Source organism: Chiloscyllium plagiosum, unplaced genomic scaffold, assembly GCF_037043375.1.
Source record: "Chiloscyllium plagiosum isolate Xiang-an unplaced genomic scaffold, Cpla_swu_hap1 HiC_scaffold_3, whole genome shotgun sequence".
NCBI lineage: Eukaryota > Metazoa > Chordata > Chondrichthyes > Orectolobiformes > Hemiscylliidae > Chiloscyllium > Chiloscyllium plagiosum.
Window position 1 is genome coordinate 110,958,155 of NW_028270141.1, and position 15,265 is coordinate 110,973,419.

Here is a 15,265-nt window from a genome sequence, read left to right on the forward strand (position 1 = left end):
ACACTTGCCATTAAGGGTGTACAACAAATGCTTGCCAGACCAATTCCTGGGAATTTTGTAACCCATAGATTGTGGAGTCTCAATCGATTTGAAACAGTTGATAGTTTTCTACATGATAGAATATGAGGATAGTGTAGGAAACTGGAAATTGAGGTAGTTAAATGATGGAATAAGTCTGAAAGAGAGAAAGTTCTTTCCTTGCTCTTACTTCTTATGTTTGTATTAATTAAAAATTAATTTAAAAATAAAATCTAACAAAGGATCAGTATAAATTTGGAAGTCTTTCTCACAGTGTTCCATGAATGCTATGACAGTTGGAGCTTTCAGGATTGAGGTGCAGCTCAACATCATCTAAATATAGTGGAGCAGGCCTAAAAAAACGCATGACCTATTCCTCTAACTATTCAGCAAACCCTCAGCAGGTATTATCATTGAAAATACTGACTTTACTTTTGATAGTCTTGAATAACATGTTACAAATTTAGAAATTCACCATGAGGTTTGCACTTGACTGAGGAAATGGCTGATGCAGTGAGTATAATATTTCCCATTTACTTCTGCAGTTGAGGTTGAATCAGGACTCAAAGGTGGAATGTCAATTTAAGGAACGTTTGGATTCTTAAAAAATAAAGTTGTCTCATGCATATAAATTGCTGCTATGCATTGCTTTTCTCCTGGTCAGTTGTAAAATAACTAGAATAATTAGTTCCAATGGGCCTTGACTCTCATTACCAAAGTGCTGAACATTCAGTGCTAATTGAAAGTAAGTTCCAAATTGTACTCCGAAGCCACAAGGATGACACTCCTAAGAAATACAAATAAGCATTGGAATAGTAAAGTCAGTATTATTGATCTGATGTCAGCATTAAATACAAGAGTAAAAACAAAATCACATTTGCAAGTTGTACACAATACAACTTCCTTTTATTTACACAGCTGAGCTATTGATTCTCACATTTCTGACATGCTGAGAACAAATGACGGAGGTGGGTGGAGTGGAAGGGTCTAATAATATGCAGGAATCTGCATGTAATTGGAACAATAAGCCACTGACAGATCATTGGATTACCACATTTTCAGGTTTTCTGTCTTGTTGATATGACAGCAGAAGCTCATTGACCTCCAACATTTAAAGGGCCACTCTAAACATGCAATCTGATGATGTTAGAAGCAAAGCAGAACAAATTGGTAGAATGGATCCACGTATTTAAAGGTTGTGCCTCATTTTAGTAATGCCTAAGAACCCTGAGGAAAACCTATTACTGTTGACAGAGAAAGAAACATGACCATGAAGTAAGGAGAGCCTAGCTGGAGATTTCCCATGAGGTCAGCAACAGGATCTAAGCAATGTAGGAAAAGAGAGCAGGGTGTTCATTTGCCTACATCCTCCATCACCTATCACCCTAACCATTTATCTGCTCTGTCTCTTAAGCTTACTAGGCAGAAGTGGGTACTGAAAATGCTGGAGATTAGAGTCAAGATTAGAGTGGTGCTGGAAAAGCACAGCAGGTCAGGTAGCATCCAAGGAGGGGGAAAATTGACATTTTGGGCAAAGACCCTGTATCAGGAATTCATCATTCCTAATGAAGGGCCTTTGCCAAAGCATCGATTTTCCTGCTCCTTGGATGCTGCCTGACCTGCTGTGATTTTCGAGCATCACTGTAATCCTGATTCTTATTCTGGATTAGTGGTGCTGGAAGATCACAGCAGTTCAGGCAGCATCCAAGGAGCTTTGAAATCGACGTTTCGGGCAAAAGCCCTTCATCAGGAATAAAGGCAGTGAGCCTGAAGCGTGAAGAGATAAGCTAGGAGAGGGTGGGGGTGGGGAGAGAGTAGCATAGAGTACAATAGGTGAGTGGGGGAGGAGATGAAGGTGATAGGTCAGGGAGGAGAGGGTGGAGTGGATAGGTGGAAAGTCCGGACAAGTCATGGGGACAGTGCTGAGCTGGTAGTTTGAAACTAGGATGAGGTGGGGGAAGGGGAAATGAGGAAGCTGTTGAAGTCCACATTGATGCCCTGGGGTTGAAGTGTTCCGAGGCGGAGGATGAGGCGTTCTTCCTCCAGGCGTCTGGTGGTGAGGGAGCGGCGGTGAAGGAGGCCCAGGATCTCCATGTCCTCGGCAGAGTGGGAGGGGGAGTTGAAATGTTGGGCCACGGGGCGGTGTGGTTGATCGGTACGGGTGTCCCAGAGATGTTCCCTAAAGTGCTCTGCTAGGAGGCGCCCAGTCTCCCCAATGTAGAGGAGACCGCATCGGGAGCAATGTATACAATAAATGATATTAGTGGATGTGCAAGTAAAACTTTGATTGATGTGGAAGGCTCCTTTAGGGCCTTGGATAGAGGTGAGGGAGGAGGCGTGGGCGCAGGTTTTACAGTTCCTGCGGTGGCAGGGGAAAGTGCCAGGATGGGAGGGTGGGTCGTAGGGGGGCGTGGACCTGACCAGGTAGTCACGGAGGGAACAGTCTTTGCGGAAAGGTGTGGGGAGGGAAATATATCCCTGTGGTGGGGTCTGTTTGGAGGTGGCAGAAATGTCAGCGGATGATTTGGCTTATGCGAAGGTTGGTAGGGTGGAAGGTGAGCACCAGGGACGTTCTGTCCTTGTTACGGTTGGAGGGGTGGGGTCTGAGGGCGGAGGTGCGGGATGTAGACGAGATGCGTTGGAGGGCATCTTTAACCACGTGGGAAGGGAAATTACGGTCTCTAAAGAAGGAGGCCATCAGGTGTGCTCTGATTCTTAAGCTTACTGTAATGCACATCATCATGTACACCTACTTAATTTGCAGATATGCACATCCCTCTCTGTCCTTCCTCACATCCCCATCTATTGATCCTCCACTGACTCTCCACTTTATCCTCACTTTTGTCTAATGTCATTCGTGCCTTTTATTCATTGATTGATTAAACATATGCCTTCGCTCTCACTGCTACATCTCTTCTTTTGTTTTGCATGGAGAGAGAGCAGAATAGGAGGCAAAGAAATGAAGGAGACACTCCAGACACATTTTGGCTAACAATTGCAGAGAAGGTGGTGCTGTGTACATCTGTGTCCAATTCTGCATGCTTGGTTATCAATGATGAGAGTCAGTCAGCTCCTTTAGAATTTTGACCTCGCAATAGTAATGGAATGGTGATATAGTTCCAAACCAGGACAATGTGTAGCTCGGATAGCTACTTTAATGTTGTTAACGTTCCCGAGCTTTTACTGTCATTATCCTTCTATGTGGCACAGGTTACAGGTTTGGAAGGTTATATCAAAGAAGCCTTGGAAATGGAACATGCTGCTGGCAATATATATTGATTGTGAAGAGAGTGGTTGCTGAAAATGTTGAATGGGTTGCCAGTCATCGTGGTAATACTATTGAACATGATTGGGCGATTGGTTAGATTCTGGAGATGGGCATTGCCTGGTACAAAATTATGTGATGGTATTTGCCACTTTATCAGCCAAAGAGAGAAAGGGGGAAGGAGGACGAACAGGTAGGTCTGGTCAAGAGGACGAAGCTGAGTCGGAGTGTTGGATCTGGGATACAGTCAGGGGAGGGAAGATTTGGAAACTGGTGAATTCAATGTTGAGGCCATGTGGTTGTTGGCACCCAAGATGGAAGATGAGGTGTTCCTCTGCCATTTGCAGGTGGTCTTATTTAGGGGGTGGAGGAGCCCAGAATGGACATGTCATGGGAGGACTGGGAGGGAGAGTTGAAATGAATGGCCACCGGAAGGTGGGGTTGGTTGGTGCATACGGACAAGAGATGTTCCCTGAACTGTTCCGCGAGTTTGTGCTCGGCGGCCTCCATTGTAGAGGAGACCACATCGAGAGTAGCCGATGCAGTAAATGTGGTTCGAGGATATACAAGTAAGTCTTTGCTGGATTTGGAATGATCATTTCCAGCCTTGGACTGAGCTAACTGGGGCGGTATGAGCAAGGGAAGGTGCGAGGTGAGGAGATGGGGTTGGTGGGAATATGAACCCAATGAGGGAGTCGTGGAGCAAACAGTCCCTGTGGAATGTAGATGGGGGTGGGGAGGGAAATATTATTTTGGTCGGGGGGCGGGGGGGGAATATATATATATTTTGGCTGGGACCATTCCCTCCGCAACTCACTCATTAGGTCCAGACTCCCACCAACCTATCTCCACACCTGTCACCTTCCCTTGCAACTGTAAGAAGTGTGAAACCTGTACACTGCCGCCATCATCTCAGTCCAAGGCCCCAAATGATTATTCCAAATCTGGCAGAGATTTATTGTATACCCTCGAACTACATTTACTGTGTCTGTTGCTCTCAATGTGGTCTCCTCTACATCGGAGAGACCGAGTATAAATTTGCGGAATAGTTCAGGGAACATCTCTGGTCCGTATGCACCAACCAACCCTACCTACCGGTGGCCATCCATTTCAACTCCCCTTCCACTCCCCCCATTACATGTCCATTCTGGGCTCCTCCAAACTCTAAACAAGGCCACCTGCAAACTGGCAGAGGAACACCTCATCTTCTGCCTCGGGAACCTACAACCACATTGAATTCGCCAGTTTCCAAAACTCCTCTCTGCCAACCCCATTCCAGATCCATCCCTCTGACTCAGCTCCGTCTTCTTGACCAGACCTACCAGTCCAATTTCCTTCCCACTATCCCTCCAAACTTCCCACCGACCTATCACCATCACCTCCTACCTTTTGTCCACCTATCACCATCCCACCTATCTTTCCTCACCACCTCCCCAACCCCCATTTATTTCTCAGTCCCCCTCCCCAGCCCTGAAGAAGGGTTATACCTGAAACATCGACTTTCTCTTGCTCCTCAGATGCTGCCTGTCCTGCTGTGCTTTTTCCAGCCCCACACTTTATCAGCTCTGACTCTCCAGCATCTGCAGTCCTCACTTATTCCTCCTGTTCGAAAAGACCATTGTGTACTTTATTAAATCTTCTTTTTCAATATTATTAGAAATATTTCTGGATAGACATTGGGCCACTTCAAACTGATGCTGGAAGCCTAGTGATGGGAGATAAGGAAATAGCAGGAGAACTTAATAAGTACTTTGCATAAGTCTTCACAGTGGAAGACATGAGTAATATCCCAACAATTAAAGGGAGTCAGGGGGCTGAGTTGAGTATGGTTGCCATTACAAAAGAGAAAGTGCTAGAAAAGCTAAAAGGTCTTAAAATTGATAAATCTCCTGGCCCTGATGGGTTACATCCTAGAGTTCTGAGGGAGGTGGCTGAGGAAATAGCGGAGGCGTTGGTTGAGATCTTTCAAAAGTCACTGGAGTCAGGGAAAGTCCCGGATGATTGGAAGATCGCTGTTGTAACCCCCTTGTTCAAGAAAGGATCAAGGCAAAAGATGGAAAATTATAGGCCAATTAGCCTAACCTCGGTTGTTGGTAAAATTCTAGAATCCATATTAAGGATGAGGTTTCTAAATTCTTGGAAGAGCAGGATCGGATTAGAACAAGTCAACATGGATTTAGTAAGGGGAGGTCGTGCCTGACAAACCTGTTGGAATTCTTTGAAGAGGTGACAAGTAGGTTAGACCGGGGAAACCCGGTGGATGTGGTCTACCTAGACTGCCAAAAGGCCTTTGATAAGGTGCCACACAGGAGGCTGCTGAGCAAGGTGAGGGCCCATGGTGTTCGAGGTGAACTACTGGTATGGATTGAAGATTGGCTGTCTGACAGACGGCAGAGAGTTGGGATAAAATGTTCTTTTTCGGAATGGCAGCCGGTGACAAGCGGTGTCCCGCAGGGTTCAGTGTTGGGGCCGCAGCTGTTCACATTATATATTAATGATCTGGATGAAGGGACTGGGGGCATTCTAGTGAAGTTTGCCGATGATACAAAGTTAGGTGGACAGGCAGGTAGTACTGAGGAAGTGGGGAGGCTGCAGAAGGATCTAGACAGTTTGGAGGAGTAGTCCAGGATATGGCTGATGGAATTCAATGTGAGCAAATGTCTTGCACTTTGAAAAAAAAGAAGAGAAGCATGGATTACTTTCTAAACGGTGAGAAAATTCGTAAAGCCAAAGTACAGAGGGATCTGGGAGTGCTAGTTGAGGATTCTCTAAAGGTAAACATGCAGGTTGAGTCCGTGATTAAGAAAGCGAATGCAATGTTGTCAATTATCTCAAGAGGGTTGGAATATAAAAGCACTGTTGTGCTACTGAGACTTTATAAAGCTCTGGTTAGGCCCCATTTGGAGTACTGTGTCCAGTTTTGGTCCCCACACCTCAGGAAGGACATACTGGCACTGGAGTGTGTCCAGCGGAGATTCACACGGATGATCCCTGGAATGGTAGGTCTAACATATGAGGAACGGCTGAGGATCCTGGGATTGTATTCATTGGAGTTTAGAAGATTAAGGGGAGATCTAATAGAAACTGACAAAAAATACATGGCTTGGAGAGGGTGGACGCTAGGAAATTGTTTCCGTTAGGCGAGGAGACTAGAACCCGTGGACACAGCCTTAGAATTAGAGGGGGTAAATTCAGAACAGAAATGCGGAGACATTTCTTCTGCCAGAGAGTGATGGGCCTGTGGAATTCATTGCCGCAGAGTGCAGTGGAGGCTGGGACGCTAAATGTCTTCAAGGCAGAGATTGATAAATTCTTGATGTCACAAGGAATTAAGGGCTATGGGGAGAATGCAGGTAAGTGGAGTTGAAATGCCCATCAGCCATGATTGAATAGCGGAGTGGACTCGATGGGCTGAATGGCCTTACTTCCACTCCTATGTCTTATGGTCTAATGGTCTTATAGTTTTTTTGCATACTCTAAATTTCCCTCTTTTAATCTTTTGAGTCTGTATTTGCTTTTTATATTCTACCCAATCCTCTGAACTGCTGAATCTTTGTGCTGTTCTCAGCATTTTCTTTGAGTTTATTACTATCTTTAATTGTTTGATGGTGAATCATTGCCTTGAATTGACTACATTGGATTTGGCTCGCTTGAAGTGGAAGTCTTTGAGGTTATTGAGTATTCTTGGGTGATCTGGGTGTTGCCTCAATTGCAACATGCTTGCAGTCAATGACATCCCACTTCTATGGAATGCCTGCCAGAGCCAAAAATGCTGACATACATCTTTGGGACCAGAATTGATAGAATTGGCAACAAAGCCATTCCATCAAGTGTTTTATGTATTTGTATTTTGTTGGCTGCAAAAATCCTATAAATGTCTCCAGTAGACTCCTGGAAAGATCGAGTGGGAAAAAATAGAGGATGTTGTTGTCTTTGACGGATTCTTCTGGCAGCAGACTTTGTTCTAGCAGTTTGCAGATATCTGCCACCATTTGAAAAACAGGGGCTGTAACATTTTAACAAGATTCATCATTTCTTGTGTGCCACGTGTAGCAGATATAGTGTAACTCTCACGGCACCATCAGAGCAGACTATTGCTACTCCTTTAGGTGTTCCTTCTGCTGCTGATTACTTTGGTACTAATCTGAATTTGAAAGTGTCACAATGTAAATGACACCTGTGATTTGATAGGTCAACACCATGGTGGATATCAGGAACAGAAAACTTTTAAAGTTGTAAAGTTAACATTCATAGTACATGAGCAATCTCCAATGCAACTATCATGAACAAAGTCTTTGACATCGACAAGCCAACTGTAAAGTTTGAGGACTTCGTATGTTTGCACGGTGACATACTTCCATGTTATAATTAAGCCCCTTCAGTTGCCACCGTGCTTGCCTTGCTTTGACTGTGAGGGTTTCAGGAAGTCTGGGAAACACAACAATTCACAGTTAAATTCAAGTGCATGTTAATATCTCAAGTGATTGATAGTCGTTGCTTGTATACAGTCCAACGCATTTTGGAAGTCAGCATTTTGCAGCCAGTTTCCTGATTGTCGGTTTCCCTAATTTTAATCCCTTTGGCATGTTCTCAAACCAATGTATCCCTGCACATTCAATTTCAGGCTTCTTTTTTGTATATGCAAAGAAGAGCTGTGATATCTGCTTAGCTCACACTGCTGCACAGCATTTGTGTTTTTAGAAATGTTGTGTTATGTTTGAGTCAGCTGAATTTAAAGATTTATTTTGGTGTTAGTTCTTGCCAGATGTTCTGGGCAATAGATTAGGTTCTTGTTGTAAAATTGTCTTTTAGCTGACTAGATGTTTCATTCTAACAACATTTAATTTCTCTATATGAACATTTATGTATTTTTTTATTCTTCAGATAATATAATTCTTCATATTGTTATCAATACACAGATTTCATCAAAAACTAAAAGTCCTAAAGTTAAAAACAAGCCCATTGATGGGAACTATGCTTTTGTCAAGAGTTCAGGATATGGCAAAGTCAGTTCATCAAAGAAAGAATCCTTTGGAGTTAGTGAAAAAAAGACTTATCAGAGTCCACCAAAGCAAACTGCACCTATTAAAGGTTTTAAAGCCAGATCCCCAGCTGAGCATGCAAAAGGCAAATCAAAAGGTAAGGTATTTTAAAAATAAAAATTATTCTTAGAAAGATGATAGAGTTTAATTCAGATAAACATGAGGTGCTGCATTTTGAAGAGGCAAGTCAGGGCAGAACTTATACACTTAATGATAAGGTCCTGCGGCGTGTTGCTGAACAAAGAGACCTTGGAGTGCAGCTTCATAGTTTACTAAATTTAGAGTCACAGGTAACCAGGAGAGTGAAGAAGGTGTTTTATATACTTGCCTTTATCAGTCAGTTCATTGAGTATAGGAGTTGGGAGGTTATGTTGTACTGGACATTGGTTAGGCCACTTTTGGAATTCTGCATTCAGTTCTGATCTCTGCTATAGGAACGATGCTGTGAAACTTGAAAGGGTTTAGAAAAGATGTTGTCAGGGTTGGAGGATTTCAGCTATAGGGAGAAGCTGAACAGGCTGGGGCTGTTTTCCCTGGAGCGCAGAGGCTGAGGGGTGATCTTTTGGAGGTTTATAAAATCATGAAGGGCATGGATAAGGTGAATAGCTAAGATCTTTTCTCTCAGGTAGGGGAGAGAGGGGAAAGATTTAAAAGGGACATTAGGGCTAGATTTTCCATGCGGAATGTGGTGGGTGTATGGAATGAGCTGCCAGAGGAAGTGGTGGAGGCTGGTACAATTTCAACATTTAAAAAGTACCTGGTTGGTTATATGAATATGAGGGGTTTAGACGGGTATGGGCCAAATGCTGGTAAATGCGACTAGATTAATTTAGGATATCTGGTCAGCACAGACGCGTTGGACCGATTGGTCCGTTTCCACGCTGTACAGCTTTATGACTCTGAGCATTACTGGCAAGCATTTAGTGTTTATCCTTGGTTTGCCTTGAGAAGACTGTTTAGTTTCTGCAGTTTGCTTCGTAAAGATAGTCCTAAATTGCTATTGGTAAGTTTCAGAATTTTGATTTGGCAATATAGAAGGATCAATGACAAAGTTTTATTTTAATTTGAAAGATTTTTTTAGGACTAATATTTTGTCTGAGAAGTTATGTCATCAGAAAATATATAAAATCTCAAATAGACCACAAAAATGATCAAGATTCCTAACTGACTGCTACTCAGGACAAAAGCAATTCACACCAAGTTGCTTCAAGAACAGAAAAGTAATACTATTTGCTATAATACCTTTAAGGTAAAAACAAGGACTTCAGATGCTGGAAACCAGATTCGAGATTAAAAGCACAGCAGTTGGAAAAGCACAGCAGTTCAGGCAGCATCTGAGGAGCAGGAAAATCTCCTCGGATGCTGCCTGAACTGCTGTGCTTTTCCAGCACCACTCTAATCGATAATATCTTTAACAAGAACAAGGAAAAGATTTCTAATTAGCGCAATTTCAACTATACTTCTTCAAAAATCCAAATGTGCACACACTTAGTTATGAATAAGACAGACAAAATACATTGTTTAACATACATGCTATAGGTTGGAAAAAGAACATGAATAGAAGAAACACATTTCCAAAGGTCAAAAGTCCAGACCACAGAGTCACAGAGATGTACAGCATGGAAACAGACCCTTCGGTCCAACCTGTCCATGCCGACCAGATATCCCAACCCAATCTAGTCCCACTTGCCAGCACCCGGTCCATATCCCTCCAAACCCTTCCTATTCATATACCCATCCAAATCCCTTTTAAATGTTGCAATTGTACGAGTTTCCACCACTTTCTCTGGCAGCTCATTTCATACACGTACCACCCTTTGTGTGAAAAAGTTGCCCCTTAGGTCTCTTTTTTTATATCTTTCCCCTCTCACCCATAACTTATGCCCTCTAGTTCTAAACTCCCCCACCCCAGGGAAAAGTCTTTGTCTATTTATCCTATCCATGCCCTCATAATTTTGTAAACCTCTATAAGGTCACCCCTCAGCCTCCGATGCTCCAGGGAAAACAGCCCCAGCCTGTTCAGCCTCTCCCTATAGCTCAAATTGTGCAACCCTGGCAACATCCTTGTAAATCTTTTCTGAACCCTTTCAAATTTCACAACATATTTCCGATAGGAAGGAGACCAGAATTGCACGCAATATTCCATCAGTGGCCTAACCATTATCCTGTACAGCCGCAACATGACCTTCCAACTCCTGTACTCAATACTCTGACCAATAAAGGAAAGCATACCAAATGCCTTCTTCCCTATCCTATCTGCCTGCACTCCAAGGTCTCTTTGTTCAGCAACACTCCCTAGGACCTTACCATTAAATGTATAAGTCCTGCTAAGATTTGCTTTCCCAAAATGCAGCACCTCTCATTTATCTGAATTAAAATCCACCTGCCACTTCTCAGCCCATTGGCCCATCTGATCAAGATCCCGTTGTAATCTGAGGTAACCTTATTTGTTGTCCGCAACATCTCCAATTTTGGTGTCATCTGTAAACTTACTAACTATACCTCTTATGCTCGCATCCAAATCATTTGTATAAATGACGAAAAGTAGTGGACCCAGCACTGATCCTTGTAGCACTCCATTGATTATAGGCCTCCAGTCTGAAAAACAACCTTCTTCTACTTTTGAGCCAGTTCTATATGCAAATGGCTAGTTCTCCCTGTATTCCGTGAGATCTAACCTTTGCTAACTAGTCTCCCATGGGGAACCTTGTCGAACGCTTTACTGAAGTCCATATAGATCTCATCTACCGCTCTGCTGTCATCAATCTTCTTTGTTACTTCTTCAAAAAACTCAATCAAGTTTGTGAGACATGATTTCCCATCCACAAAGCCATGTTGACTCTCCCTAATCAAGTCGAAAGTTGTTTTTCTGACAGTCGTTTTGGTCTTTCAATGATGACACTGTGTTTAGCGTGAGTCTATGGTTGTTCAGATGAACTTATATTTTTTATTATATAAATTTGATCTATATGCTCTGGAGGTTTTTCTGCTGCTCTTGGCACTTACTGCTGTTTAAAACAACAGTTCAACCAATCAGAGAGCTGATGCTAGGCAGAATTTCCTTCATCAAAAGAGTCTGTGTTCAGTCTCATTGTCCTCTTATTGCTTGCAAAAATCACCATGTATTACGCAGCTCACCAAGAGGGAACACTTAATTTACAAATAGCAGAAAACATTTCCTAGTGTTCCAGTTATAGCAGTCCAACTTCCATTTCAGATTGTAGTTACAAAAAAAAATTAAATGTGGGCTTTTACAATTTTTGGAACAGCAATTATCAGCTTCAAGCTCCTTTGGAAATGAAAAAAAAATTAAATGGCCAAAGCTACTACTATTATGAAAGCTGAGTTAAGTATTTTCTGCTGAGAACAAAATATTGTCTTTCATCTGTTTATTTTGACCTTTTTTTAATAGCATGTTATTTTGTAAAATTAACTATCTGCAATGTTTGTAGCAAATATTCTAGGATATGCTATACAAGACATTTTCTTTTAAAAGGTAGCACCAGTGAATTTAATGTTTTATTTTTAATTGAAATATATTAATCACTTTGTAATTAATTGATACAATATTACAGACTTCTTTGCCAGCCAAAGATGTTTATCTTCCTTTAATAACACTAACTTGAACCTCATGCTTTGGTCCAAATTGACTTTTTCGTTGTATACCAGCTGAAGTTTACCTTTCATCCATGCACAAACAGGTCAATTACATGCAACACAGACACTCAGACCAGCAAAGCATAAATTTAATGAAAATGACCTTGGAAGTCCATTACTTACCTCGGTGCAGTCGTTTACTCTAAGCCACCAGACTAACAGTAAGACAGACCATGCAAAGTTAATTGGTGTGCACATGCAGAACCAGGTAAAATTTAAAACAGTTGCACGTATTCAGTGTTTTATTTACTATGTTTTGACAGCCGTAATTCTATGTAATATTCTTGGGTTAAAGAAATGACTAAATTCTTGCCAAGGTGAAAAGAGAAAAATCAAATAAGAAAAAATTATTTGGAATGAAAATCAAAGCAAGGAAAATGAAGAGGAGGGTAGGCAGGTCGTGCTGGTGATATTGTAGAGGGGGATGATAGGAGCATGCGTAGTTCTAGTGTCAAGATGAAATCTGCTGAGACAAACTGGTTGTGGACTATGAGATCTAATTCAAACTGGAATTGAATAATGAGCTGCAGCACTGCTGGATTCAGGGTCAGAGGCATTTGGATATTAGCAGGAGCTGAAAATTATGAATGTGATTTAGTCACTTTTTGAATATAAAATAATTTTTATTAATTTATCATTTAATGATTGAAACACACTGAACCAATGCAAGAGCCTTAGAGCTAATGGTATTTGCGGAAATTAGAATTGTGTTGGAATAAGGGGAGGAGATGCAAACTGTCAGTTAACATTAAGCCAGGGATATGAGAGAAATTGGGACTATTCTGTTTTCAAAGAGAAGGTAGCTGAGAGGAGATTTAATAGAGATTTTCAAATTCATGAGCAGACTGGACACGGTAACTAGGGAGAAGCTGTTCCCACTCTTGAAAAAGAAAAAGAACATGAGGACGTAGATTTAAAGTGATGTGCAAATGAAGCGAAGGTGATGTGAGAAACACAAGTTTCACACAGTGAATAGGAATTCACTGCCTAGAAATGTCGTGGACGCATTTGAGGCATTCAAGAGGGTACTGGCTGATTATTTGAAGGGAAATGGAGAAAAAGCTAGAGATTGGCACTAAGTAATAGAACAAATGCAGGCTTGATGGGCTGAATGATCTCTTTCCACACTGTAACAATTCTGTGATTCTGAATTCTGAATATAAAAGGAAGTGAGAATTGATGAAACCAAGAGCTCGTAGCAGCCTCATCAATATCCCAATAGATCAGCTATTTCATCATAGACAGGTGTTCTAAATCTGGAATTTTCCCGTACCCCAGCTTCAGCTCCAGGGCTGATATGAGTGTGTGCAAATCGGGGTATTTTGCACAAGATATCCCCTGACATCACAGCTATTAACCACTGCCAATGTCAACACAGTATTCTTGTACTTTATTACGAACATATGAACAAGGGACAGGGTCAGGTCTCTCGGCCCTTTTGAGCCTGCTCTGCTGTTCAAATGATCATTGCTGATCTGATTTTGACAACAACTCTACATTTCTGCATATCTCTGATAATCTTTTATCCCGCTTGGTAATCAAGGATCTTCCTACCTTGGACTCAAAAATACTTAATCCTTCTGTACCCACTGCCTTTTAAGCAAGGGAGTTTCAAAGGCCGTTGCTTTCTTAACCAATGAACATTTCCCATCCCCAACCTCATCCTCCCAGACTATGACAGTTAGTCATTCCTATCACTTCCTTAACCATTCCTAATCTATTTGCAAACTGCTCAACACTATCAAATTACATTATTTAACATTGCTACGTGCAGTAATTATCATTACATCTTGCCAGCTACATTCTATAATATATTTATTTCATAATTACTTTTGCTTTTTGTATTTCTTTTGTTTTAAAGTTGAAATAATTTTAAGCACTTAAAGAAATGTACAATCATCAAGCCACTGAGTATAAGTTCCCAATTTATAAGTGTACACCTAAAGTTGTAGATATAATCAAAAACATTCCTGATAGTCCTACAACAGTGTTTAAAACAAAATACAATTCACTTATAAAATTATTACAAATAAATCGCTTTGCTTTATTTTATATTACTCAACAAAATTAACATCCTAACTGTTAAGAATATTTCTGACTTTGATAGTTACTTACAAGAGCTGATGAGGAAATCTCAATAGATCAGAGACAGTGTTCAATAGAACCTAGTAACACAGCGAGAGAACTTGCCCTGCTACAAAAACTGGAAGAAGCACATGAGAAATGGAATATAGAACATAACCTCATGGAGAAGTTGAAAGAAAATTTGGCAGTGAAAGAAAAGGAACTTATTGACAAAGATGAAGAGCTGAAAAAGGTTCCACAACTAAACAAAGAGATTCTCATTCTTCAAACAAAGGTAATTATGCTCCACAGGATTCTCTGAAGCTAGAACAGAAGGAGTGTGACAGTCATTGCATAAAGTTGTAGCATGATGTTTTCATTTAGATCTAATTTGTTGATAATATTTTGTGATGCAGAAGGAATGGAAATATTTAGCATTTAGGGATAATTGTAGTTATTCCTATGTTCAGATCTGAATTACTGTGTATGTGACGCATTAAATTAAGAAAATAGCCTCAATTAATATGCAATAAACAAGTTTGGATTTTGGTAATTTGTAAAACATCAAACACTTCACATCAATCCATTATGTACTAGTAAAATTTGCATGGTATTTTGACAGTGCAACTCATAGCAAGAAACTGAACCATTGATTTTATGGTCTTAAACTACATTACTTTAAGTTTAAAGGACAAGTTTTATTTCTTTTATCAACTTATCGTGAGCAAAAATAAAATTCGGCCCCTCAAAGTTCATCCTTCTAGTAGTCACCTATCATTTCATAATATTCATTTGCTTATTTCATGTCTCCACTATCCCATCTGGCAGATTCGTTTTCTCTGTGTAACTGAGTCGGTGAGTCTGCTTTAACTGTACTTTTTCACCAATTGTATTTTATCTGTAAATCTTGAGTGAATGTATAGTTGCTGTAAATCATGTAATTGTTTTTTAAAGACAGTCCATTGCATATGTAAAGTCATACCTTTTAATGTATTTTCCCAAGCCACCTCAGACAATTGTCCCATATGCTTTCATGATTTTACAGAATCAAACTGTCCCTCAGCCACCCATGACTGGACGTCACTTCCCCTCTCTGCATCGTCGCCACCGCACTTATCTAGTCCTAGATTCTTGAGATTGATTGTAGTCATTGTCCTGCCCACTGCAGCTTGTAGCACTGCTCTGACCACTGGCAGACAGCTCTTTGAGACTAGGCTCA

At 41.2% G+C, this 15,265-nt stretch overlaps 1 protein-coding gene across 1 annotated transcript in view; it reads left to right on the forward strand.

Annotated features, from left to right (window-relative positions):
• Positions 1 to 15,265, forward strand: part of cep162 (centrosomal protein 162) — a 134,416-nt gene that overhangs the window by 47,957 nt on the left and 71,194 nt on the right. Inside the window, exons 14-16 of the mRNA XM_043686982.2 lie at positions 8,203 to 8,422; positions 12,027 to 12,190; positions 14,090 to 14,341. Coding sequence (XP_043542917.2) covers positions 8,203 to 8,422; positions 12,027 to 12,190; positions 14,090 to 14,341 — 636 coding nt within the window. The remainder of the gene's footprint in view (positions 1 to 8,202; positions 8,423 to 12,026; positions 12,191 to 14,089; positions 14,342 to 15,265) is intronic.